Source organism: Mastacembelus armatus, chromosome 21, assembly GCF_900324485.2.
Source record: "Mastacembelus armatus chromosome 21, fMasArm1.2, whole genome shotgun sequence".
In the NCBI taxonomy this organism is placed as follows: domain Eukaryota; kingdom Metazoa; phylum Chordata; class Actinopteri; order Synbranchiformes; family Mastacembelidae; genus Mastacembelus; species Mastacembelus armatus.
In genome coordinates, this window is record NC_046653.1 from 4,935,503 (window position 1) to 4,962,503 (window position 27,001).

Consider the following 27,001-nt stretch of genomic DNA (forward strand, 5'->3'; position numbering starts at 1 on the left):
ACTAAACAAACTAACTGGCACCACATGTGTTGACTCATAAAATCGTTTAGTCTCCACACAAGCTTTTGCACATTTATTGTGCTACATATGGCTAGAGTACCCACATCATGGATCTTTATAAAGCCCCCCTTGTCCTACAACCTAGTTTGGCTCAAAGCTGCTCAAATGCAAATAAATTTCATATTAACAGTAGTACTGAACGTGTTAAAATAGATTTAAACATAAAGAAATGGTCTAAAGGTTATGTAATCTATACATTTTGGGAGGTTATTTTATGTCTCTATAATGATGTTTTAGGTCTCTAGATGTTGAATGTTGTCAGTGGTTATGACCCACAGGTAGGATGTGAGTTAGAAGAGAAGAAGAAATTCTGGAGGGAGATGGATGAGGTGATTCAGGGTATCCCTTGTGGTGAGAGAGTGGTGATTGGGGCAGACTTCAACGGACATGTTGGTGAGAGAAACAGAGGTGATGAGGAAGTGATGGGTAAGTTTGGTATGCAGGACAGGAATGCAGAAGGACAGATGGTGGTAAACTTCACAAAAAGGATGTAAATGGCTGTAGTGAACACATTTTTCCAGAAAAGGGAGGAGCATAGGGTGACATATAAGAGTGGAGGCAGGAGCACACAAGTTGATTACATCTTGTGCAGACGTTTCAACCTGAAAGAGATCAGTGACTGCAAAGTAGTGGCTGGGGAGAGTGTAGCCAGACAGCATAGGATGGTGGTGTGTAGGATGACTCTGGTGGTGAGGAAGATGAAGAGGACAAGGGCAGAGTAGACAACCAAGTGGTGGGAGTTGAAAAAGGAAGAGTGTTGTATGGCTTTCAGGGAGGAGCTGAAACAGGCTCTGGGAGGTCAGGAGGTTCTTCCAGATGACTGGACAGCTACAGCTAACGTGATCAGGGAGACAGGTAGGAGGGTACTTGGTGTGTCATCTGGCAAGTGGAAAGCAGATAAGGAGAGTTGGTGGTGGTGGAATGAGGAAGTTCAGGAGTGTGTTAAGAGGAAAAGGTTAGCTAAGAAGAAGTGGGACACTGAGAGGACAGAAGAGAACAGACAGGAGTACAGGGAGATGCAGCATAAAGTGAAGGTAGAGGTGGCAAAGTCCAAACAAAGGGTGTATGAGGTTTTGTATGATAGGTTGGACACTAAGGAGGGAGAGGTGGATTTGTCCAGGTTGGTGAGGCAGAGAGACAGAGATGGGAAGGATAAATATATAACATAACCTCCACATAAATGTTGCATCAAAGCTCACTACATTTCAGGTTATGGTAATCAATAAATGAAACCACCACCAACTAGTTGTCGCACAGTATACCTCCAGCCCTTGGGTGTTTTTATACAATACACCACCAGAAGCCACCAGGGCTTTTTTGTGACAGAGGAATATTTGAAGATTTGTGCTGCTCACATCTCATTTATACAGTAGTGTACTGATGCCACCATGGGAAAACAGTGTTGAGTTTTTATTGTAGCAAAGAAAATCTTAACATCTTTTTCTCATTATCACAAAGTACTTGCATGTGTACAAGTCATACTGCCACATAAAATAAGATAACCAGGGTACACTCAGTACATTTTAATTGAATCAATTAATTATTAGTTTTGTTCTTCTCATAACACTGTTGCCTCACAGCAAGAAGGTCCCGGGTCCACAACCCATCAGGGACCTTTCTGTGTGGAGTTTGCATGTTCTCCCTGTGCTTGTGTGGGTTTTCTCCAGGTACTCTGGTTTCCTCCCACAGTCCAAAAACATGTATGTCAGGTTGATTGGTGACTCTAAATTGCCCATAGGAGTGAGTGTGAGTGTGTGAGGTTGTTTGTCTCTATGTGGCCCTGTGATAGACTGGTGACCTGTCCAGGGTGTACCCCTGCCTTTCACCCAAAGAGAGCTGGGATAGGCTCCACCAGATCCCTGTGACCCTGGTTAAGGAATAAGCGGATATAGATAATGGATGGATGTTCTTCTCATTAGATTTGTTGACTGTGAGAAAAAACATATAACATCACCAGTCTTATAAAGTCAGCTGTACTCACTGACAGTGTTAAGGATTAGGACAAAATGCAAGCACATACCTACAGTACAGAAATAAACCTTTCAAGCTATTTTTAGTCTCAGTATAAAGACAGGATTCTGAATACTATGTGCACATGGCTCACATATAAATGGATTACATTTTAGCATTTTGCACCCTAAACTAGAGTCTTCTAGTCTTTGAGCCCTCTGATTAAAACATAAGTGTTTCTGATAAAGCAGAACCTATTGCCAACTGCTTCCCTTACTGCTGATTTAAAGTCTGCTCCAAAAGCAGATGTTAGACAGGTTGCGCTGCTCTTAATGGGTCCTATTTTTGTGAATGGAGCAAGATGGAGCATGCATCTTGACCTTTTTAATTAAGTGCAATGCACGGGGTCAGAAGTCACATGCTGAAAAAGGCCCTCTGACCCCCCTGCCTCAGCAGAGTTCCAGTCCTAGCCATGTGGTGACTGAGATTCTGCTGGGATAACAGCTCTCTGAGGCTCCTGGGTAATTAGGGCACCGATGAAGTAAGACTAGAGCATGGAATGAGGATCACAAAGAAATTAATATGCGGGTACTCTCTAAGGCTCCCGGGTAATTAGGGCACCTGATCAAGTAAGGCTGGAGCCTGGAATGATGATCACAAAGAAACTGATTTCAGCCAGAAACTTCTTGGTCATCTTTGCTTTTGATTTACAGTAAAAAGAGAGATGTTTCCACTTTTATGGAAGATTAATGATGGAAGAACTACTCCTCCTGGCTCCAAACACCTATCCACAATCATGTTATTGCTGTAATTTCAGTGTATCCAAGCAGCAACTGAACTATACACTGTCCTGCAAACATAGTTGATTTGTGCATCATCTCAGAATTGACCTGCTTAATTGACCCTCACCAATTCTTTTTGATCACAAACATATCTTTAGCTTAAATGCTATTACAATTCTAGTTGTATTTTCCCTAGTTGTGATTTCTCTGACTGAGAATACAAAACTTCCATTTTTATATGCAAGCATTAAGGTTTAAATTAGAGACCATAAGATGTTGTATCATGGTTTCATGTCTTATGAGAAATGTATTGCACTGATTTAAAGCTGAAGTAGAACAGATGCACTGTTGAGAGTCCAAAATAGTCCCACCACACTGATTTTTTAAAAAACATTTTAATAATGTCAACACCAGAGCGCTCCCAAAACCAGATGGAGCCACTTTATTTGTTGGACTGATTGCACCTACTCAAGTTTATCTCTAGCCGTTCACATGGCAGACAGCACACAAAGGGAGAGATGTCTGGTCCAGTCAGCGTTGTAATTTATGGCGTGCTTTTAAAATTAGGGTTGCCACAGGGTTCTGTGCAACAAAGCACATAAATGTATGATAACATCAGAGGACACTGCATAAATTTTAACATATGAGGCTGGATCTTTTTCTTTCCCTTCCTCTCTGTTTCTCTGTGTGGAAACACATGAAAGAATAAGGATCAAGGAGGGACTCATACATCATGTTTCATCAAAAATTATTGTTTTGATCATTTTAATTTCTTTTTAAAATTTTTGGTCTTGTGCTATCCCTATGGCATTTTATACTTTTACTTCATTACGTGACAGAGGAAAATATTATACTACATTAATCTGACAGCTATATTTGTTGCTAGCTAGTTTCATTTAAGTATGTGAGGCCCAAAGAGGTTAAAATCATTCAACATTTCACAAAAGAGCAAATATTAGAAACATTTTTTAAAAATAAAAATATGTGTAGCAGAAGTTTGTTTTTCATCCTCCCACTGATCGTTTGGCAACTCTTCAGGTTCATCTCAGCTGAATCTATCTATTTTTGATTCTAAACTAAATTGAAGTTTGTGAATTTGCAACAAGGACCTGAAGTCACATTGTCTCAAGACAATCTAGATTAAACAGCATGAGCTCTTGCAGGTCAGACTTAGTCTGAGCAGGTGAATAGTCTGATGGTACCTACAGTATGACACGTACAGTATTTCACATAGCCAGTGACAGCCACTAAGGAATAAAATGAAAACTGGAGAAAGCCTTTATTTGAAATGAGATAGCGACCGTGCTTTAAGGAATAGTTTAGCATTTTCAGAGTAAGATGAGAAGACGGTATAGCTCTATAGGCCTACAAAAATAATGCAAGGAAGAAATATTGAGCCATAGTGGTCATCTCAAAGATCAGGAATTAGACATATAACCACAGACGCACTGGATATTTTCTTTCTGTACAAACACACTTTTTGGATCCCGTTACACTGAATGAAAGTCAAGGCCAAACCTATCACACTCACATGATGACTCATGATGAGTCATCCTCTCTTTCTTTCTGTCATCACTGGGTCTCTCCTGTCACTTTTATGGTATATATTTTGCTGTGAGTGGCACTATTTTTACCTCCTCATTTTGATATTTAAAGCCAAGCTGCTACTCGTTGGTATCTCCAGCAGGATTTAATTCAAATATATTGACAATATTTTGTAAATGTAAAGTTTCATCCATCTTTGCAAAAACAATAAACCACTTCCAGGTACATGGTTCCAGCAGATCTTGAAGGTCTCCTCTTTTTTTGTTTTTTGTTTTTTTTTTAAATGGTGTGTCTCTAAGCTGCTAGAGGCTTCCTGGTTTTGAAAATTAATGCCTTTATGTTTTGGTTTGGACCCACTGAATAATTTACTATGTAATTACATATTCTGCAAAAGCCTCTGTGTCCATTCAGGCCCATTTGGGATTCTCTGCAGCATTGCAGTCACAACCAGAGCCTTGACCAAATTAAAATTCAAACCCACTCTCTAATCAAAAAATTGGAAAACTCACATCCTGAGGCAAAGTTTTATATCTGCAGTTTGCTAAATACCCTTACACCAACAATTGGGGTGTAATTTGTTTTCCAGCCTAGTCAAATGTTGCCAAACAGCAAACATCTGAAAATCTACAATCTGCAGTACTATAAAATATGTCTTGTCATTACACTTTCGCTTAGAGAAATGACAAGGCAACAAAGGCACCACTGTGAAGACTGGATACACTCAATAATTTAGAAAACAACCACTGATTGTCACACACGTTTATAATAACACAGGTTTTATATAATGAATAAATCAGACCAGAATCCTACAATGTTTTTACCTCTGTCTCTTTCACAGCAACACTAAAGTTGCATCCATCCTTCATCCTCTGTGCATCATGCACAGATGTGTAATAGTTGAAAAACTGATGCATATCTGTGTTGCTGCTGTTGATTAACACATGTGGTCTTTTGTTTTGTAAATTCAACACAACGTGGGATGGTTTGGATTTTACTCACTAACTGGCCTTGTAAAATGCTGGTTTGTGGTTGATTTGTCAGTAAACTCTGGAAACCTCTATAAACTGACTATGTCATCCTTTATAAAATGTGTGCAAACACTAGGAGTGTGTTTCAACACCTAAAATATCAAAACAACCAATATATCTTGATTTGACTGTTAACAGCAATGTTTGGCAAATGCATTAGTGTTAATGAATATGCATTAAGAAGTCTATTAACATGTGCATTCACCACCTTTTATAATATAAAGTATCTATATCAGTCAATGATTTTGGTCCTGGTTTTACTTACCTGGTGAGGCGTTAGGGTTAGGACTACTACCTGGTATTAATTGATATTATATCAAAACCAAATTCTGAAATATTGCCTACTCCTACCATACACCTATGTACTAGTTATGAACTGCATTTTCCTAAGCACATATGTGTAAAAAGAGTAGTGTACAATAAATTACTATTTGAATCCCCCTTTGTCACTGCTGAGCAGTCTACTACTTTACTGTGGTGTATGTGGTGTTGCACTGGATTTGTACCTGGTCTGCAGCTCCCAGGTCTGACTGCTTCTCCACAAACTAAGTTTGGCCAATGTAAAAATTATTACCCAAACTGCATTTGCACATCTACTAAGTGATTCTACTTTGACCGTCTGTATAATCACCACAATGGTTGTGAGAAGACAGAGTTGCAAGAGATGCTGGACACTGAAGTTATATATTCACCTCAGTTTTTGCCTGCAGATAAACTAGTTTAAATATCTGCCTGGTTGATGTGGCAGATGTGGTCTGTTTGTAGGTCAACCATTACAAACTTACGCTGCTCTGCCAAATCTTGTTCAAACTTACAGCACTTTATTTTAAATTGCAGTGGCCATGGCAAAATTTAAAATGATATCATATATGTAAAGCTCATGGGGGGTTGAGGACATTTTCATTTGATGGAACAGTGCAGCCATAAAAATCATTTTGGATCTTGGCTTTAAATATTTCACACAGTGTAAAAACACATCTTCAAAGGAAAGTTCATACTGATTATAGACATTTTTCTACGCTGTAGATCTTAACAGCTACTGAAGGGGAAATAAGAGGAGCACAGGGGACAAGGTCTAAACATGTAGTTACCCATTTGACTCTCTAGGAATATCATCCCCATGACTCAATACTTAGGCAAGTAAAATGTGAGGGTAAGGGCTATGAAAATATCAGAAAATACAACAAAATAACACCCATTCTTTCAAATAAGAAATAAATAATGCCACTAAACAAAATGCATTGCTGCTCTCTCAGTGAAAGAGGAAAAGTCAAATATGTTAATTGCTTGTCCAAGATGTTTTGCTGTCATTTGAAAGGTGTGTAAAGGATACACAGTACAAACACTTTTAGCTGGGCTAACACAGTGGATGGGTGGATCTGTTCCTTCACCACTTTGGTCCAGAGGAAAATATATCTATAAGGGATGAATGCTGGGAAGTTTTATACAGGCATTCACGATCCCCAGAGGACCAATCTTACTGAATTTGGTGATCCCTTAACAATCAGTATCATTTTTTGTTCAGAATTTCAGTTTGACATGAAGTTCGGCTTATTACATCATACAAACAGAACAGTGATAACCACGTATTTGCATGTCAATATGCCAAACAGACAGTATTACCCGATAAACATTAGTACGTTAGTGTGTGAGTGAGTGTGAGTGTGTGTGAGTGTGTCAGTGTGAGCATGTTGCCATGCATGTTGGTGTCAGCTTTAGCTCTAAGCAGAGTAAGACAATAGCATAGCTGTAGATTCATGTTTTTTAAATTGTTCCATAAGATAAGGTTGCTATAACGCACCTACAGTGCCTGGCATATCATAATAGCATGATAATATGTCATAACATGACCTAAGGTTCAGACTCTGCCAGCTTGTTTCCCATGGTCCATAGGGGGTACCCCAAACAGCGTACCTGATCAGCCTGGTATCAGTCTTTTGTCTGGAGTGCTACAGTATCATACCCAGATAAAAGTAGTGGACACAGCAGCTTCAGCCCCGAAGTACAGTAAATACCAGAACCTTAATTTCTGAGGAAACATTTTTTCATTAGAAAATCTAGCACATTCATTTTGTTAAAAATTCATAAATGTAACAAATAAGACAGTTCACAGACGTTTTCGCCATCACACTTACTGTTAACTTTGAACTTTTAACATCAGCAATTTTGAATAATTTATAGCCAAGAAGTATAATGTTTATCTTAGTGTGAGGCATTCTGGATTGAAGGTGACAAATTAAAGACACCATTTGAAAGTGTTTAAAGAACACTTGGCATAGTTGCTGTGCAAATCAAATATTTGTAGTTATGATTAGTAATGTTTGACATGGCTTGGCCATTTCAGGCACACACATACCCACATGCGCACACCAAATACCCTGATACATTTCTTTTGTCAGGGTGATTTGGAAAGTTTGCCTGTCAGTTATAAACATGAGGGATAAGGTGGGTGAAATATGCAAGAGGCAAAGAGGAACGTAGCTTTAATTGAACCACGTTGGGAGATCAAAAAGTGAAACAGAAGGGAGTAGAAACCATCGTTACATCACCCTTTAACTCAACCACTCAGACAATTTAAGCTAAAAAATTTGGCCAAGGACCAGACCACAATGGTGCTCGCATCACCATCTCCTCTTTGGCTTCATGCACATATTTAATTGGGCTTTGTTTTGGAAATGCTTTATGCCAACCACACTTTAATAGACTTGAGGCTTTACACATAACAGCCAGCTTATCTCGATCTGCAGTTTCCATCACAGCGCTCAGATAAGCCTTTGCGCCTTCTCACATTGCAAGATCATGCAGGTCTTCTCATGGTCACATTGAGGTGATTCTGCTTTAATGGAAACCCACAGGACGCTCTTCACCACAAAGTTTACCAAGCTGTTGACAGTGTGCTAGCAATATTAGCACACCAGCTGCAGTTCAAGCAACAGCAAGCTAATTTCTTCTCTAATTAGTGAATTAAGCTTTGCATACACATCAAAATGATGTCGTACAAGATAGACCACATTTGTAAGAGTTTATTGTTTTAAAAATGAGCTGGGAATTGCTTTCAATGAGCCAACCCACATGTACGAGCAACTCCACCACCAGCTTTCTTTGCCAGTCATTTACAAAATGAGATTTAGCTTAGTAATGTGGATTTCAGATGTTTCAAGGCTGATACTGATATCAATGTTTTTGTATTGGAGCTGTCAGAAGCTTATATTTTGACTTGATATTCAATATGGTTCATTAAAATTTGACCACATTCATGCACCAAAAAGTCAATATTTTTATTCTGGACAGTGAATAAAATAATCAGAAACAGCATTTATAGCATAATTAGATAGTGAACTTTTCCAGTGAAACTCAGACAATTGAAATAATTTTAGGTTTAGTGGCTGCATGCAACACAAAGATCCACTGTTTGCACAAAGAATAAAACCAACCTCATCCATTATTTCTGTAAATCTAATCTCAGTTTGCTCCCAGTTTGGTTAGTTCCTGTTCTTTTTCATTCCTTCTTACTCTCCATCAGGCACACTCATATTTACATGTCCTCATGTCTTTCTCATACTTTTATAGACGTTACTGATTCCACAGCCTAGCAAATTTTATTCCACTGTTTAAATGAGACAATGCAGACTGCTAAGAAATTAATTCCTGGAGCCATACAGTCTGGTCTCCAAAGATATACACAACACCACCTTTCTCTGTCTTGGAAAAACTGTTTGTGTGCCGAAGAATGTTTGTGTATCACGCACTCATCTTGTATATTTGTAAAATGACGAGCTGCATTCACTGGAATTTGTTATTTTCCATCTACGGGGAATGCAAGGACATAAAACCCAAATACACCTGCCTACACACACACACAAATACACAAACACCCACACCATTGCTGCTTTTATGTTTATGCGCTCAAATACTAGACGGTATTTGAGCGCATAAACATAAAAGTACCATTTCACTCCTACTTACATAAATATACACACAAGTAAGTATTGTATTGTACATCACACATGTACACAAAGTTTTTTAAGCCACTGTGTTGGAGATATACAATGAGGCTTTACTTGGATTCCATTTATACCACTGACTTGCCAGTAGTTAAATAATGTAGCTGTAGCCTGGGATATTACAGTGACCAGTGATGGGTTTTCTGGCTCTACTACTGCCATTAGAACTCATGTAGTTATTCTTTGCACTTTCGTCCAGCATACAATTTTGTTCTTGGTCCTTTAAGTCAAAATGATGCATGGATAAGAGGTGGGTGGGACGGTCGAAGGAACAGATGGATTGATGCATGAACAGATCTTCAGGGAATTAGGATTTCCACTGAGTAAAAAACAGCAAGAACACTCTGTCTCTTCATTGATGATAACGTGTATAATATTGTACATCTTTAACTGGAGGTTGTACTGGGTCATATTTTCCTTGTAATTTGTCACCCTGTCTCTTCTTCCACCATCGTCTCATGCCCAGCTGAGATTTGGTGGCTACAGTATTAATCCACACTGCTTTACTGTCTTAATCCCCTTCATTATCGCTGCTTGAGATTAGCCAAAGTAGCTCAGATTTGCTCTAGCAGGGATTTGCCGCTCCTGTTGGTTTTGAAGGGAACACTGACTCACCACAGTGCTTTGCTCAGGAGCTGGCTGTTGAGAAGTTTAACCATCACAATTCAGAGTAGTTTCTGTGGCTGCTAGAATAATGTGTAATCTCCCCCGACCCACTCCCTCCTCTTTCTCTCTTCACAATCTCTCTCTGTGTGTCGAACCCTGACACAAATATCAGCCTTTTCCAGATGTTGACAGTGGTACAGTATGTAGAAGATGGGAAGTGATAGCATGGATGGAGGCATTTGAGGGGAGCCAAGGGAAAAAGCCATGGAAAAAAAATAGTCCAGATATGTAAACGGTGGTTATGGAAGCCTTCAACATCCTCTGTAAACTAAGTTTTAAACAATCATGACTCAATTGAGGTAAAGGAAACACTAAACATGTGCCAAACCAGTGTTGTGGTGAAAACAAATCACATTTTTGAGAATGGTTCCAAAGAAAATTAAACATTCACATGTGAATTTGATTCCAGATAAATGAGATTATGTAATTATCCAGCACTGATTCCATGGAGAACATTTTTTTGTCTAAAATAAATACTTCAGTAGCTCTGTGTTTAGATTCATTCATACTAATTCAATAGCAGCCTATACTCTCTGAGACTACTATACATAATTAAGTGGTAGACTACAGCTATGTTGTCCAGTTAGGTGTCATTAATGTGGCTTGTGATGTCCTTATATACAGAGGGCATGAGGGTGAGTTCCTCTGTAGAGCTTATCATTGTTAACAGCGCCTTCCTGTGGCCAGCAGCTAAACTAACCTAAGTAAATCCCTTCTCTTTGGATCCCCACCTTCCTAATACAAGGTTAGATAAAATTATATGAGAGCCTGTTTAGGAAATGACTGTGACCCATGTATCAAGGAGTGAGTGGGTATGGTAAGAAGAACTGACACTACCCTCTGACAGTCAGCTATTAGTGAAGACAGAAAATTCTGCCCCAGCTGGGCTGATTTACAGTGAAAATGTGGTGCAAGAATGAGCAGGCTGAAGCGATCAGTCATTATTGTGCATACAGGCTATAAAATAATAGAGCCCAGGTGCACTTAAGTTGTCAGGCTGTTGCTTCAGATGTCAGAGTTTGTCACATCTTTCCAGCCCTTTTCCCTCTGTTTCTCGCGTCGGTGTGTGTGTGTGTGTGTGAGAGAGAGAGAGAGAGACCAAAGGAAGAAACAGGTGGAGACTTTAAAGGTGACTTATAGACCGGAGCAGGTATCCCTGTGTGCGAACAGAAAAAAACACAGTGGAGAGCTGTAAATTAAACGTCCAATTATCAACTGAGACTCCAGGTCCCTCTTGCAACCATTATATAAGCGAGTACTCAATAATGAACACACACATATGGTCATTCCGGTGCGGTGTATTTTTTTTTCCGAGCACGAATGCAAAGCAGTACAGCTGCGTCTTACTTTTCCTCACTAACGATATTCTCTTTAAGGGGTGACAATCAGGCACTTATGACTCAAGCAGGTGGTTACCGATGATTAATTTACTGTGGTCACGGAATAATCATGATGTAAGAAAGTGATTTCGTTCCTCTTGAGACTTGAATTAAAGTCTCAGACAATAATCCGTAATTCTCACGATATTATTTTCTTAATGTGTAATATCTCACATCTATCTTAATTTGGCACAGTAACATGTCAAAGTGGAAGACTGCACATTATGTCAAGGCTTCCCTCAGACAAACGTGGTGTTTTACTGCTGACTTTGAGTGTGGGTGACTTCTTCAACCGTTCACAGATCTTTGGGGGGAAGTGGAAGCTAAAACAAAGTCTGTAGCCAGTGAAAGCTTTGATTAAATGTTTTGATGACGATTGTGTTGCTTTCTGCCGTTGCTTCTTGCACCTCGGCATCAGTTCAGCCTTCAGGGTGAAAGAGTGATCCTCCTCCTGCTACATAAAAAAAAAAAAAAAAAAAAAAAATGCCTGGCCGTCCGCCAAGCCGTGGAACAAGTGCGCCTCCCTTCCCTGCTGTTTAGCGTATTCATAGTTAGGGGTTTGGGCTCGGCTCTTTTTAAAAAGCCAAGGCAGCTCTGAAGTTGATCAGTCTGCTCAGGAAACTTCTGGTGGAGAAAGTACTGGCGTCCAACCTGAAGAGAAGAGAAGTAGAGATTTTATGCAAAGAATTGCTTTGCTCCTGCAGAGGACAATATCTCGGGAAAAGAAAAAAAAAACAGCACACATATTTTAAGTTGGTCACTTTTTGCACGGTGCACAGCCTGTAATTGATGTTTTTAAATAGATAGCAGCACTCTTGGATAAAGACTCTTGGCTTTAGCTTTAAAAATCGGATTATCTGACTGAGGCATTGTGTTCATTAGACCAGTCTACAGTTTTTCCTCTCCTCTTCGCATTTGAGGTTTATGCTCTAACTGAAGAGCACACCAACAATGATTGTGAGTCTTTGCCTCTTGGTGACATTTATCTTGGGGCTGTCCGGGTGCTTGGGCTCATACGTTCCGTGTGAGCCCTGTGACCAGAAAGCGCTGTCCATGTGCCCTCCGGTCCCGGTCGGCTGCCAGCTGGTCAAGGAACCCGGCTGCGGCTGCTGCCTAACGTGCGCCCTGTCTGAGGGGCAGGCGTGCGGCGTTTACACCGGGACGTGCACCCAGGGCCTCCGCTGCCTGCCCAGGAGCGGGGAGGAGAAACCCCTGCACGCCCTTCTCCACGGCAGAGGAGTGTGCACCAACGAGAAAGGATACAAACCTGCGCACCCGCCCATAGGTAAGACGCGCACAGGATGGCTCACTGAATGCATGCTCGGAGTCAAACGGTGACATGAAAACGAGTACAGCTACAAGCACAACAATGTTAGAAAAGACAAGACAAGAAAAGAAAATCTCATGAAGACCGGAGCAGCAGTTTCTCCACTCTCCTCTGTGGATCAGTGTTTGATAACACCCTGTCCCACGGGGAGACGCACTGTGCATCTCTGTGTGGTTCTGCAGTGGCTACAGGGAGTAAGTAAAAGCATAGCACAGTGTCTTTGACTAGGAACGCTGCTGCTAAACCAGACTAAATATCTGTTTGGATTTCCTCTTCAGCTGCCGTATTTAGGCTCCATTTCCCCAGCTGTAGTAGGACGTGAGTAGCGGGTCCTCCCGCTGTCACACCATTTGATTGACAGATGGCGTGAGAAGCCATCTGGTTAATTTGTATGCTGTGATGCTCTGATTGAATTGGCTGCAGGAGCTTATTCCTTTCCTCTTCCGCGGTGTTTGAGGAGATATCTACAGTAAATGCACCTTGATGATGACGAGGCTCAGCATCCAGCTGTAAAGCCACAGTTGCGTTAAGCTGAGCCTATTGAGTCTTCAAAGTAACGCGGGGGTGAACGGAAACTGTGCCCGGTGCCAGTTTATGCGTTGAGAGCGGCGTGACGCTCCGCCGCTGTAACTCAAATGATGCGTCCCGGCTGAGACCGTGGGTTTTCAAGACGAAACAGCGGCTCAAAATAACCCATTTAAAAGATTTACCTTTGAAGGACACGCGAATTAGGCTATTAAATGTATGTGTAAATAAATGTCTTTTTGACCACTCTGCTGCTGATCTTAACGGGATATAAACTTCATCAGAAGGTGTCTGTCAGCGGAAGAAGAGCGTATTTATATAAGGAACATTTAGAGGTAGAGCGTGATACAACCTCAAGTAGATCTTACAATGCAGATCTCCATTTGTTAGAGTGTAACAAGTGTTTCTGCCAAACTCCAATTTTGCGCCTTCCCAGTGTATTTCTGGCACCTACTAGAGATGTGAAGTCAGCCCGGGCAGAAGGGAGCAGCATATAGAGTGTATGGGAAGGACTGAGGTGCCACTGCACCAACGTTGGCTCTGGTTTAAGCAGCATTTCAGATAGATTCAGATCTTCTATCCCTGGGCTGGTGTTTAGAGTCAGATTACTACAAAATCTGTATTCGTGAGAGAAATACAAAGAAAAGAGGAAAAAAGAGGCAGACAGTCTGACGGACAAGGAGCCTTGGATCAATAACCTTGAATTATTTAGGTAATTTCTTGGTGTATCAGAGAGGTCCACTGTCAGTCAGAGTTTTAGCAGCTTGTCAGCAACTAGATTAGTAGGTGGTAACCACAAAGGTTTTGGCTGCAGGCCTAATTCTATAAAATAAGCTACCACTGGGCTCATTTTGGCTGTTGACAGAGTCTTTAGATTATTTTCATCCAGTGAGCAGCTCTCACTTCTCCTCTTAATGACAATGAACTGTGTTCTAAAAATACCCAACAAACTTTGTGTGTTGCAGGGCACTGATCACTAAGAGATCATGTAACTGTAGGCTGTGAGTCCTGTGTGTGCCTGTGTGTGTGTGTGTGTGTGTGTCTGTGTGTGTGTATGTTTCCATGTTGGGCGGGGCTATGTGGGTGTCTGGGTGTGCATTATGTGTGATTGCTGAGTGATGACACCTCAGGCAGTTTTGTCTCACTGGTTGTAGACACACACACAAACACAGAGTCTGACTTCTTTGTTGGCCCACGGAGGCAATCAGAGCATCTTTTCCTGCCTCTGGCAGTGCATTTTTTGCATGGGCACTCAGTCGGAACGCAGTGATTCAGCAGAATGCCTCCGGCTCTGTCTTTCCTCTGAAGGGCCTTCTGTCAAACTGCTTTGTGGATTGGAACTGGTGAAGTGAGCTTCTGGTTTCCTGTGGTGTGGGGTTGCAGCTGTCTGTGTGCTGTACCAGCTGAGCAAGGCAAACACAGGGAGGAGGAGGTCAAGTGTCCACCTCACTCAGGAGGCAATGAGAGTTGCAGCCTACTAAATATTGACTGGGGCAGCCAAACAATGGGAGAGAGGAATCTTTGCTATCCCCTGCACCCCACTGCTCATGTAAGAAAAAGAATTGTGACCATCATCTGTGTCTGTGTTTATGACCCAGGAGTCCATTAATTCATGCTTTGCTCTTGCACTGTGATCCCAGGAGCTGTGTGCATTGTAAGGCACAGGAGGTGGTATGTTCTTTGGGGACACTCAAATTTTATTATCCCCCAACGAGAGAATCAGACGTGGAATGACCGCAAACAGATATGACAGATATGGCAGCAGGCCACTCGTCCTTCCAGCTTCTGAAAGGACCTTATGTTTTAACAGATTTCTCTTTGCCAAGAAACGAAAGATGATTAGGGAGTGGCTCCAAATCCAGAAAACTCCACTCACATGGACAGAAATGCCCCTTAGTAGTCTAGCAACAGGAAACCTGGAGTCTTTACTAACAATTTAAATTCTTTACATTTGTCTCAACTTTTTTAACCTGTTGCCAAACTGAATTATTTCAGACATGGTGATGTTCAGAATATTTAATGATTTCTCACATCATGATATTGACATTAATATTTTAGAGTCATAAGCAAGTCAAACAACTGAGGACATGTGATGCTCAATGTTTGCCAGGGAATTTCACATATGTTTTCACACTGTGGCCTTCTCATTTCTAAGCACCATACAGAATCACTTGTCATGACATAGATATTAGAATCTATTCAGCTTTGAGAATAAACAGCTGCTTTTTCCATGTTCACTTCATCACTGACACAGCTGTTTACTGGGTCAAACCTGGACCCTCTCTAACCCAGACAAACCCAGCCACCATACTCAGTGTGCTGTGGATGTTGCATGCTCAGACAGAAATGCCACGTTAGATATAGCTCTGTTCATGTGTAGTGCCAGCTGCCTGACAGCTTCATGATGGGCTCATGTGAAAGGAAAGACTGTATGTGGCTTTCTATCCGTCTCACCTTGAACATCTGAGACAGGGCAGTGAAAGCTTAGTGTGCTGCAACTGATCTGTTGCAGGTGCTAGGGTAAATTATAGGAAAGGTCATTTTGTCAAGATATCAAATGAAGACTTCAAGAAAAAGTACCCAATGCATGGAAAATGTGATTCAGACAAAAAGTAGAGAACAGTGAGACTATTGATGTTGGTCTTGTCTCAAAACACATTTTGAGGTAGAGTATGGACAAAGGGGCTATCTACAACATTGGAGGTCACTCTGCCAAAATGACTTCTTTGGCACACTTGTTTGATTTCTCCCTGTAAAACCTTACAGTCGTATATGTACAGATTATTGGCCACTGACACCTTGGCCTGCTGCTGGAAACATCTGCGAAAGAAATCAGTGCTCACTGCAGTCTTTCGACACTACTAGCATGTTAGTTAAAAAAAGGCAGGGATGGCCTCATGCCAGCCTTTAAAATGATGTCACGTGTTCAGAGCTGACCTGTGTGCTGTAATCTCACCACTAACACCTGGTTACATGCTACATGCTAGCAGGAAAGGACCAAAATCGTGGCATTGTTTCTGCAGACAATTTGAAAAACCATAGAGGCTTCTCTGACCTCTGTTACTCAGAATTTAAGACAGGCGAAGCTGTTGTTCCCTTTCCTGTCTGCTAAGCTCATCCCTTGTAGTGAATAGCTACTTCCTCCTAAATGCTTTTAATTATTGGACCGAGACATTGTTGATTCTTAGCTTTGATCACTTAGAATATTAAGAAAAAAACACTTCAATATCAAAACTAAATTACTTACTATCGTGTTATATAAGCCAGCTGTCTGCTGATTTTTGGGTGTGCTTTGTATCACATTATAATATTGTAAATCCTTAAATACTGTTAACCACAAATTAATTATAAAACTAGTAATTCACCCACTGTTTTGTTTTGATACTGTACATCCAGACATGCTTGACTCTTGCCAGAATAGCTGCTTCTGCTTCTGTGGCATTGGAACATCGTCACACTCAGCAATTGTGTTGTGGTGATGGTGAGCCAAAAGGAGCTTGCATTCATCCGTGTGGCTTGTTGAAAACCCAAACTCAGATGTGGGATGAGACCTCAGACCAAAATTAGGAATACAGTCGAACAGCCCTGTGCCATACTCTGATAATACACGTTTCACATGACCACTCATAGCATGGATTTGATCATTGTTTACAGTCTGGAAGCTGTAAACAGGTCAGAAAGTTTGCTTACCTATAGGAGCATTTCTCTCTTGAAAGACTTTGCCTCCTCTCTCTTTTGTGATTTTTAATCCTTGAATTGTTCTAGGTTCTATTTATACCACGCATTCAGAAAAGCAGGAAACTTTTTGATAGCAATGAACATATTCTCTGTGCACAATACCATGGGAAGAGTTATTTCCTGCGTATTCAGTAGCTGATTGAAAGCGTGCACTGGGCCGAACAACTGAAATTCCAGCGCTCATCAGGCTTTATGTACTGCTATCAAGTCACATGGAGAAGTGTTAACTTTTCTACGATTTTTCAAAAATTTGCCAGTGCTGTTTTCTTTTGGTATGGTTTGTGCGGCTGCACACTCAATCCTCTTTGAGTTGCATAACTCCACTGGGTTTTTCACACCTGCCTTTCTGTCCTAGAAACTACAGGGTTATCAGGCCATTGCTTTCAAATATTAAGTAGCTGAGGCAGTCTGAGACTGAAGGATGGTTAACATCGTGCTTTATATGACACAGGCCCTCAGGTTCATTTATCCCCACAATTAGCTTTTCCTACCCCCTGTTGAGATTGAACAGCACTTTGATTGTTACTCTTACATCATGTAAAGATGTAATTTCAGATGCTGCACAGAGACTGACTTAATCAAAGGCAAGATGAACCCAATATAGTGTAATGTTGTGAAATCCATTAAAAGATGGTATAATCTATTGTCCAGACTTTTTGCTTTCTGAATGGTGTTATTAGGGTCTTAAAGATCCAGTGGAGAGAAAAATCCAAAGAAGAGGTAGCTTATCTTTCATGCTCTGACTGATGCCCGTAAGACACTTGGGATATTTATGAAGCATAATTGTGTGCAGATATTAATTTTTAAACAGAGAAGTATCAAGTACCCCTCCTCTGGCTGCTCTGCTCCTCTTGTCCTAATGAAATCTTTAGTTCTGGAGAGGAAGATAGCAGCAAAGCTTTGGTCTCAGTTGAACGGAGGAGTTGCACATGACTTGGCTCACTTGGCTTTCATCCAGCATCTTGGCTGAGTTTCAGGAGTTAAACACAGACCTTCTAAGCCTCCTTTACAAGCTGGGTACACTGAGCATGGAAAAACCGAGTTTGTGGCTGCAGTTGAAGAGCCCACTTCAGATGAAATGACTTGACTGATTTTGTGAGTGTGGAGTCAGAGACCATTGTCTTTAGAAAAGCTAAAAAAATGTTTTGTTTTTTTTAAAAAAAAACTCCTTCTAGCCCATTTTTGTTACAATGTTTTCTAAATACAGAAATTTAATTGATATGTCATGGCTCAGACCTTTCTTATTCTGGCTGTTTAAATGCACAAAGGAGATTACAGATGAAACAAGAATGTGTATTAAAAAAACACAGCCTGTATTTTTGACAGCATATTTAGTTGCCAAATGTGTGGCATTTTAGTCAAGCACACAGCAAAATTATTGGACTGTACAGCAGAAATAAAGAGTTTTTCCATAATGGTCACATGCTTAGTATATATAGGAATGCTTGTTTGACATATTTATTTATAGCAAGTAATAGCCTCGTAGTCTGAGCGTGGAGACACAAGGACATATCTAAACACAAACCAAGGCCTGCCAAGTCATGAGTTGTGAGATTAATTTCAAAGAGACGACAGTGCAGTGCAGAAGCCAAAGACCCAATTCTGGTAATCACTCTGCCCCTACCTCCCTCCCTCCCAGAGACTCCAGACGCTCATGCTGTGTCAAGCTCTTTAAACATCAGTTTCTCAGAGCTTGTCCTTGTTACATCTCAGTGCCTTTCTCCACGCTGGTTGTGGACTAATGGACCAGTCAGTGAAACTATGGCAACTTGTTAAATCATATTTTCCAACATATTCTCTCATGCATCCACATACAAGTTGAAAGATAATTTGTCTTTCAGTGGCAGTTGGCCTATAGTCCGCAGCCAACATTCCTCTCTGGTTCATTGCGTCTGGCCCTGTGCACCACGACGGGTTTCCTTGTCAGATAAATATAACCAGGGTCATCCACTGGCACCGTTGCTGCAGCCAGTTGGGGCCTGGCAAAGTCCCCACAATAACTCTGCACTTATGGTACAGCTAAGCCAAGGGGGGGAGCAGAGGGTTTCTTTCTGTGGCCTCAAAGAACCTCTGGTTGGGGGTACAGGCTTAAGAGGCTGAGCCCCAAAGATAGAAGAGGGGGTTTGGGGAGGGGTAAGATTAAGGATAAAGGACCTCAACCTGTGAATAATCTATCAACAGGGACTTTTTGATAGGCTGAGGCTATAGTGCCGCCTGGGGGAGCTAAAATTACAGCGTACAACTGCATAAAATGTGACATAAATGTGTAAGCATTTATATGAGTCTACAGAGCAACTGGATTTTCCTTAGCCTGACATTTTAATGAGTTTAAATGTGGGATATGTCACTATAAACTTCCTACACTCAGAGGCTTCAGTCCCAGTTGCACTTTTGCAGTCCTGATAACATGTTAGATTTCCAAGCACAGTACAGGAGTCAAGCAACATGCTGCCGTTTGCCCAAGCCAGAGAGGTTATGCTTGATTTTAGCTAACTTTAAAACCAACATGTTTCACTGATATTACAAGATTAAAATATATTGGAGGAATTATATGGACAAATGCTGGATATATTTACATATGTGGCGTCTTTCATCTTCTCGTGAATACAGATTGAATGTCGTCCATCTTATATGGCTTGCCGTTAGTATTTCTTCTTTATACCGTACCTGTTGGAAGTGGAGAAAGCAAGCAAGATCGGACCTGGTTAGTACTTAGATAGGGGACCACCTTGGAATACCAGGTATCATAAGGGCTACAGTTCTATCCCCATAAAAACGTTGATGCTGCAGGACATCAGTGACCCTGTGTAGGTCAGCTGATTTAAAAGGGCTTCATTGCATCATCATGTGTTCAATGTCTGAGGGATAGAGCAAACCAGCAGACCACGGCACAGGGCAAACACTGAAGAAAAAAAAAATCTGTTAGAAGTAGAGATTTTGGGGGTTGGAAAGTGGTGGTGGGAAAAGATTCAGTGTAGGAGTTCATCAGCTGTTGAAGCTCTAGCCTCCCCTCTGTAAACAAATGTTAAGCAACATTTGGTGGCACAAACCTCGGGAAAGGCATCTGGTATTGTTTTCATGTTGGAAAGACCAGTAAGCTGCAGAATTACAATTTATGCTGATAGCAGATGGACAAATAATGCAATAATTATTGCAATAAAACCCTTAAAGGTATAATTTCATTTCTCATAAAATATTTTGATTCATTCGTCTTAATGCTTAATTATTTGTCTTTCATGTCAGTACATCTCCCTTTTACTAGTTTCATATGAATGAATAAGCAACACAAGCGTGACTTGTAGTTGCACTACCTTGCAACAGCTACTTGGGATTGGGCCCTAATTCGGGAAATTTTATATTGACAATGGGTCAAGTGACTTTGAGTCATGTGAAAATGTTGAAATTATCATCATCCTTATTTTCCTTTCAGCTCTACAGATTTTTAACCCAATAACAGTGGCAGTCTTCTGTCAAACCATTGTGAGTTAGTATGTAAATATTAGCCATGTCCTGTTGACAGAATGGCCCCAAAAAACCCTGAAAAAACATTACCCCTTAATTACAATGGCATGAAGCTATTTTAATTACATTTTAAAGGGTGTTTTAATGGGTTTTAAAATTGATAATAAGGGATTCTGATTATTTTGAAACTTATTAATTCAAACATTAATCATGATGGAATTATGCTTTTTTAATGACATTTCAAAGGGTGTTTTAATGGATTTGGGATGAAAAAGAAGAGACTCAGATTACCTTGAAACTGATTAATTCACTAGTAACTTTGATGGAATTGAGCTATTTTAAGGCAATTACTGACATGAATTAATGAATTTTTAAGGGACTCAGGGTACCTCTTAATCAATTTAATATTTTAAATATTGGAGCTTGAAGTGAAGTGGTTGCACTCAGTTCATTTATGCTTATGCAGAGAGCAGACATAACACACCAGCCAGTGCCAAACACTTTCTCACAATGCACTGCATAGCTGTGTCTTTGTTATAGATTTAAAACTCTGACAGTAACAACCTTTAATTTGCTCCGATGCAGATCGTGAGTCTCGAGAACATGAGGACACCATGACCACAGAGATTACAGAGGAGTTGCAACCAGCTAAAGTGCCACTCCTTCCTAAGGACATTGTGAACAGTAAAAAAGTCCATGCACTGCGCAAAGAGCAAAAGAGGAAGCTGGGCAAGCAGCGCTCTATGGGCTCTTCTATGGACTATTCCCCTCTGCCCATTGACAAACATGAGCCTGAATTTGTAAGTATTAAATGTTAGTTTGATTTAAGCTACTGTGTAGAGTTTAAACATTAGTGACTCTGGCCACTCTTAGTGGTAATCAAAGACACTGTGGCAGATACTGTAGCTAGCTGTTCCATGCCTCCTTCCTTGTAACTCAGTGTTGTTGTTGTTCTCTAAGGGTCCATGCAGAAGAAAACTGGATGGGATCCTTCAGGGGATGAAGGACACTTCTCGTATAATGGCTCTGTCTTTGTACCTTCCCAACTGTGACAGAAAAGGATTCTTTAAGCGCAAGCAGGTGAGTGTGTCAGAAAAGTTTTTGCACTTCAATTTTGGATTAAGACCCTTCCAACTCACAGAAAGCTCCCAGCATTAGCATGTGTCTGAATGGCTAGCATATTGTTCAAAACAATGTGTCTCTTTCTGAGATGAAAGGTTTTTTTTTTTTGCTTTTGCTTTTTGCTTATCACCCTTCTGTAACGGATTTACCTGTTTTCACTAAGACTGTTTTCTGGCCGACAGTGTAAGCCATCTCGTGGCCGCAAACGAGGCATCTGCTGGTGTGTGGACAAGTATGGAGTTCAGATCCCTGGCACAGACTACAGTGGAGGGGACATTCAGTGTAAAGACCTGGAGAGCAGCAGCAACAATGAGTGAAAAAGGGGAGGTCCACCCTGAACCCCCACCCCCCACCCCCTAACCACCATGTGACCCAGGGCCCACGCCTCCTCTCTGAATCATACCTGTATGCTCTGCCCTCCGTTAGCATCAAGATTTTTTTTTCAAATTGAAGCAAAGGAAAAAAAAATCTAAATAAGAGAGCAGGCGAACAAAGGACACCTGTAATTCTATGTCTTTTCTTTTCTGTTGTTGACCAAGCACTCATCTCCAAATGAGGGGAAAGTCCCAGATTTACTCAATCCCTTGATTATTGCCTATGGGACCCTTTGTATTAGCTGGGTCCCATGGTTGCAAATTCATTAAAATATATGCACACAATGGATGTATTTTTCTAGAAACTGGGGTTTTCAATACAAAACTTTGTATGATATAAAACACAAAATAATTTTGAAGAAAAATAAACATGATTCACATTGAATGAAATGAGATCAGTTGTAGGCTGTGGAACATGATGCTACTATGGAATTGATGACTGGCTGTTAAGTAATTTTTTTTTTTTTTGTTTTCCAAAAGAAACAACAGATTGGGATATAATGTAACATTTGACTCTATCTGGGTATGTGGTTCTGTCAGAGCACTTATGAATAGGGGAACCTGCTTAGATACGTGTAACGTCACAAAATGATGCATGCATGGATGTGTGTATGTGTACAGTGCAAGTGTGTGATATATATCAGCCAAAGCTGGTGTATCATGGAGTGAGCCTATTATGAAAAAAGAATGTCCTTTTTTTCTTTCTCTTTTGTTTGATTTTGTCACAAGTATTGCTAGTGCTTGAAGTGGACTTGAGGTTGGCCTTCTCTTTGATGTTAAGTGTCTCGGGACACAGCGCATTTGGAAACAAAAGTAGATCATCACGCATGAACCTTTGTGAGTGGCTCTTCGACAATGTAGCTAGCCTGATATGCCAACTGTGCCTATTTGAACAGACACTGCCATGCAGAGCAACACAGAGCTTAGAGAGCGCTGGCTCTACTGGTGGAATGAGGATTTTCAGTTTCGGTGATGGGACTCCAGTTTGGCTTTTCTCTTTCGAGTTGAATGCCAGTTAGGCCGGTTGCTTCTCTGATTCAGTTGTGTGAAGTGTAGTTTTGTATGGTTTTGTTTGTGCTGTTTTCCTTGCCTTCAGTGAAGTAAAGACTGCCCACTTTTGAGCCATGTTCTTTTATCAAGTGGTTTCCCCTCAGTACTGCTACTACAGTGTAATCATGGTGTATTACATTATTTTTAAATATAGTTATTGAATGTTGTTTTTCCTGTAGAAACAAAGTATGACAACAATGTAACTGTGCTTGGAAAAAGATTTTAACCTGTAAAGAATAAGTCCTTGTAGCCTGTCAAGAGAATTTGACTACTGGGCAGTCAGAGAAGGTAACCCTCTGGAACCCTTCTGCTTACAAGTCTTCATTCAAAGGTTATCTACCTTCTTCCAAGAGTTGCGTGATGAAAACAAAATGGTTACAGGTTAGAACTTGGTCATTTAAAGTTATTCTCCCTGTGTGCAAGTCACAGTGCCTTCCTACATGCAAACAGATTTAAACAGTGACGTGAAAGTGACATGGATATTGTATGGGGCAATTTCCTTTTGCAGACATCCCCCACTGGGGCTGATACTTGATATGACGACAAAGAGGTCTAGGTTTAGTTCTGATAAAGAGAAGAACAATGAATGTGTCCTGCTGTCGGTGACACATTTGCAATCTCTCTCCGTACCTCGTGGCAATTCTCTAATGATGTGTGAGGAACCGCTGCATAACTTCCCTCTTTCTTTGACAATCAATAAGCTATGATTTGTGCTTTTTCATGTGAATGCCAATGTGTATGTTTGCCAGGGAGAGGGAGTCAAAGGATGTTTGGAGGTAAATCAATCATTTCCTTTGCTGCAGCAAAAGCAAAATGCTATGTATCTCCTACATGGCTTCCCATTGTGAATATATTATCAAGGCTTCTTGCCCCACTTACAACACCAAATGCCCACTACCACTTTCGAAAAATAAAAGCAGCTTGCACTTATTTCAGTTACTCTCTTGATATTGACAAACAACAATGTCTAAGATGTGATATCTTTGAAGTTAGTGGAACAAAACAAGCAGCCACAAAAGCTAAATGTTGTGTTATTTTGTGCTTACCTTGTTCAGGTGGGGCTTGGTAATATTGGTAATATTTGTTGACAGGGGCTGTGCAGCCCATGCCTGGGATCTCCAATACAGCAACATCTTTTAGGGAAAAATAGGTTGAAAGTAACACACAACTAGAGATTCTCATGGCGTATTGCACAGAGATGAGAGCTGAGACAGAGGGAAAGATATGGAGGAGACAGGGAAGAGGAAGAGCAAGCGCCATGGGCAGTGGTCATAATCAGGGCCTAGCCACTTCCCCGATATGGGGTCACCAACTGCATGACATTAGATACAGTTAGCAGGACAGTTATCAGGAGTCATGGAAATCTGGGAAATGCAATACTGCAACCATGTGGATAATTTCAAGCTGCTATGCTTGAGTTGAAAAACAGTGGCATATCTGACTATTTAATGTCTGGATAAATCAGCGGTGTGAATTCTTCCAGGTTTTTGTATCTTTTGTTTAGTGCAGGATGAGGTTCAGGGAGGGTCACTCTTTTATTGCCTCCCTGTTTCCCACACCTGTTTGCAAGAAGTAGTTTCCTCCAGGTTTCTCATCTCCTACTTGGTTTAAACTCATATTCACATTTCATACTTCAGTAGTACAGTAACTATAGTACAGCTTATTTCTGAATACATACACTTTTTGGATTTAATAAGACAACCCAATTGGTTTTCATAATTTGGTGTTCACTGGCTTGTCAAAGAGACCCATCGGTGGCAGGAGGACAGTGGGAAATAAAATGGTCAGTATTTGGAATTACATAAGACAAAAAAAGGAAAAAAAGACAAAAAAATCTCAAATTATTAAAGTGAATATCACTGTGTAATATTTATTCAACTTGTAATTTATGTACTCTTTTAACCTTTGTCTTTTTTGTTATGACAAAGCATTTATTTAAATAAAGTTATGTATTCATTTAAGTATCTTGGTGATGTTTTCATTTCTAACACTGCATTTTGAAGAAGAGTAAGGAATCACTAAATTGGCTTTAAATATACAGTTTGAAGTGGAATCATCCTGATAGTAAACACTGACTAATCTCTGTGGCACGAGCTGATAAACCTCTTAGACATTAAGCCTGAGACATGCTGGCTAGTCCACAGGATCTTATGGAGAATGCATGATGTGACTTTATAAAGCCTAGCTTGAGGGCAAGTCACCTGGTTTTCAACACTATATTCAAAAAGATTGCACAGGAAGAAGGAAGTCATTTAAGTCATGTTTGAACTTCAAGTGGGGGGATAATATCTATTGGGACCAGCTCACTATTCAAATGACTGTGAAGGAGAGATTTGTAGCCTGGAGGAGGGTTCATCATGCTCAGGGAAAGCTGCCTTCATTACGACTTAAAGGCAGAGACAACTCCCACAGACACACCTATTAACAAAGACATACACATGCAGCTAAACTTACGCACATGCACAGACACAGGGTGTAGGCAGAATATGTGAGGAAAAAGCTAAAGAAGACCTTGCAAAGAATAGCTAAGTTAAGCAAGTTCACCACCCACACATTTGTCACAGTACTCTTTTTTAAAATAAAAATAAAAACAATGGGCTCACGTAGTTTGAATGTTCAAAATCAATGGCAAAGGTACCGGCTTTCTTATTAATTTCCATGTAATTTCTCCACCTTGTACAGAAACACAAAGCTCTAAGAACCTGTGCCTCTACAGGCATCTCCGCAATGGGGTGTCTGGTCATTTTTATTTCCTCATGGATTTTAGGACACAACACAACAGGAATTTTATTTTTGGGGAGGCACTAAAATCTTCCCGTGGGGACCCACATCAAGTCCAGATGTGGGTGACTGAAGCAAGGCATGAAAGGGTTGATGGCCCAGCAGTTCCTGTATGCCAGATCAAGGCTGCCGTAAAGGTTTCTGTGATATTTCTCCTTGTGTGTATGCTTGTCTGTGGCAAGGACAGCACAGATTTTGAATTCAGGGGAGGAGGAAACGTGTTCAAGATTTGATTTGTGAGGCAGTGAACATGACAATTACTATTTACCTTCAAAGAAAATGACAACTGCACTTAGGACTTCAAAGCATTTATACCCCCTTTTTTTTTACATAATTAGACCAACAACGTTGGATGTCTTCATCTAACATCAACTCACGCACCACACCCCATTGCAAACCCATGCAGAGCATTTCTTTGATGCTCAGACCTCAAAGTTCGACAGTTGGATTCTCTTGCTTGTCTGTGTATGCAGCAATGTAATTAAACAAATTATTAGCGCTGCACAATCACAAGCAATCATTTTCAAATGCTCTTGCTTGTGTATCGATTTGCCTGTGGCTCATACAATTAAATGTGACTTTTATGATGATGCAGCATTTAAAGACATAAGCTTACAAATGGCATGCAGATGTTTACACTGCATAATTGGGATCTGTGCAAATCACTGCTTGTGACCTGGTATAATGGTCTTAAACAGGTAATGGTGGTTCTTTTCATCACAGGGATGGAGATGAAAGGAGATTTTAAAGACTTTACAGAGGATGGGAGTAAATCACATGACTTAGATGTAGAATCCTCCGATGCTGGTGGTAGATGGCAGGCAAGTGTCTGCTAGTTTACACCCAAGCCTTTTCATTAAAGATGAACGTAGACCCAAAATACCAAATGGAGTGTTCTTCATCTTGGATCAGATGTGACTGTGAGAATGACATCTGAATTTAATCTAATTTTGAGATGAAGGTTCTAACAACCCATAAAAAGTGCACATTAAGGTAGAGTAAGGTACAGTATAATGCTTCTGTTGTAGCTGCTATTGCAGATTTTTCTAGCTTGTTGTTCTGGCCAGCTTTTAAAATGCTACTCAAATTAATTGCTGAAATCTCAGAATGCAGCAATATCACTTTAAATAGTTTAGAGAGTGGTAGAAACACAAATGGTCAGACTGATTGCAAACAAACCCCTGGTCAGGCTAATTATTTAGATAAGA

General features: G+C 40.6%; 1 protein-coding gene across 1 annotated transcript; it reads left to right on the plus strand.

Moving 5' to 3' along the window:
• Window positions 1–11,991: 11,991 nt before the first annotated feature.
• igfbp5b (insulin-like growth factor binding protein 5b) lies at window positions 11,992–24,973 on the plus strand. The gene is made up of 4 exons (XM_026295151.2): window positions 11,992–12,699; window positions 21,052–21,266; window positions 21,427–21,546; window positions 21,771–24,973. The coding sequence occupies exons 1-4, from the start codon at window positions 12,366–12,368 to the stop codon at window positions 21,903–21,905; spliced, it is 804 nt and encodes a 267-aa protein (XP_026150936.1). The 5' UTR covers window positions 11,992–12,365; the 3' UTR covers window positions 21,906–24,973.
• Window positions 24,974–27,001: the final 2,028 nt, after the last annotated feature.

What these genes read in the sequence shown, in the direction of transcription:
- igfbp5b (XM_026295151.2), top strand. Translation starts at nt 12,366, where the DNA reads ATGATTGTGAGTCTTTGCCTCTTGGTGACATTTATCTTGGGGCTGTCC. An exon ending in ACCTGCGCACCCGCCCATAG is followed by an intron (nt 12,700 to 21,051) that starts GTAAGACGCGCA and finishes GCTCCGATGCAG; the next exon opens with ATCGTGAGTCTCGAGAACAT. An exon ending in ACAAACATGAGCCTGAATTT is followed by an intron (nt 21,267 to 21,426) that starts GTAAGTATTAAA and finishes TTGTTCTCTAAG; the next exon opens with GGTCCATGCAGAAGAAAACT.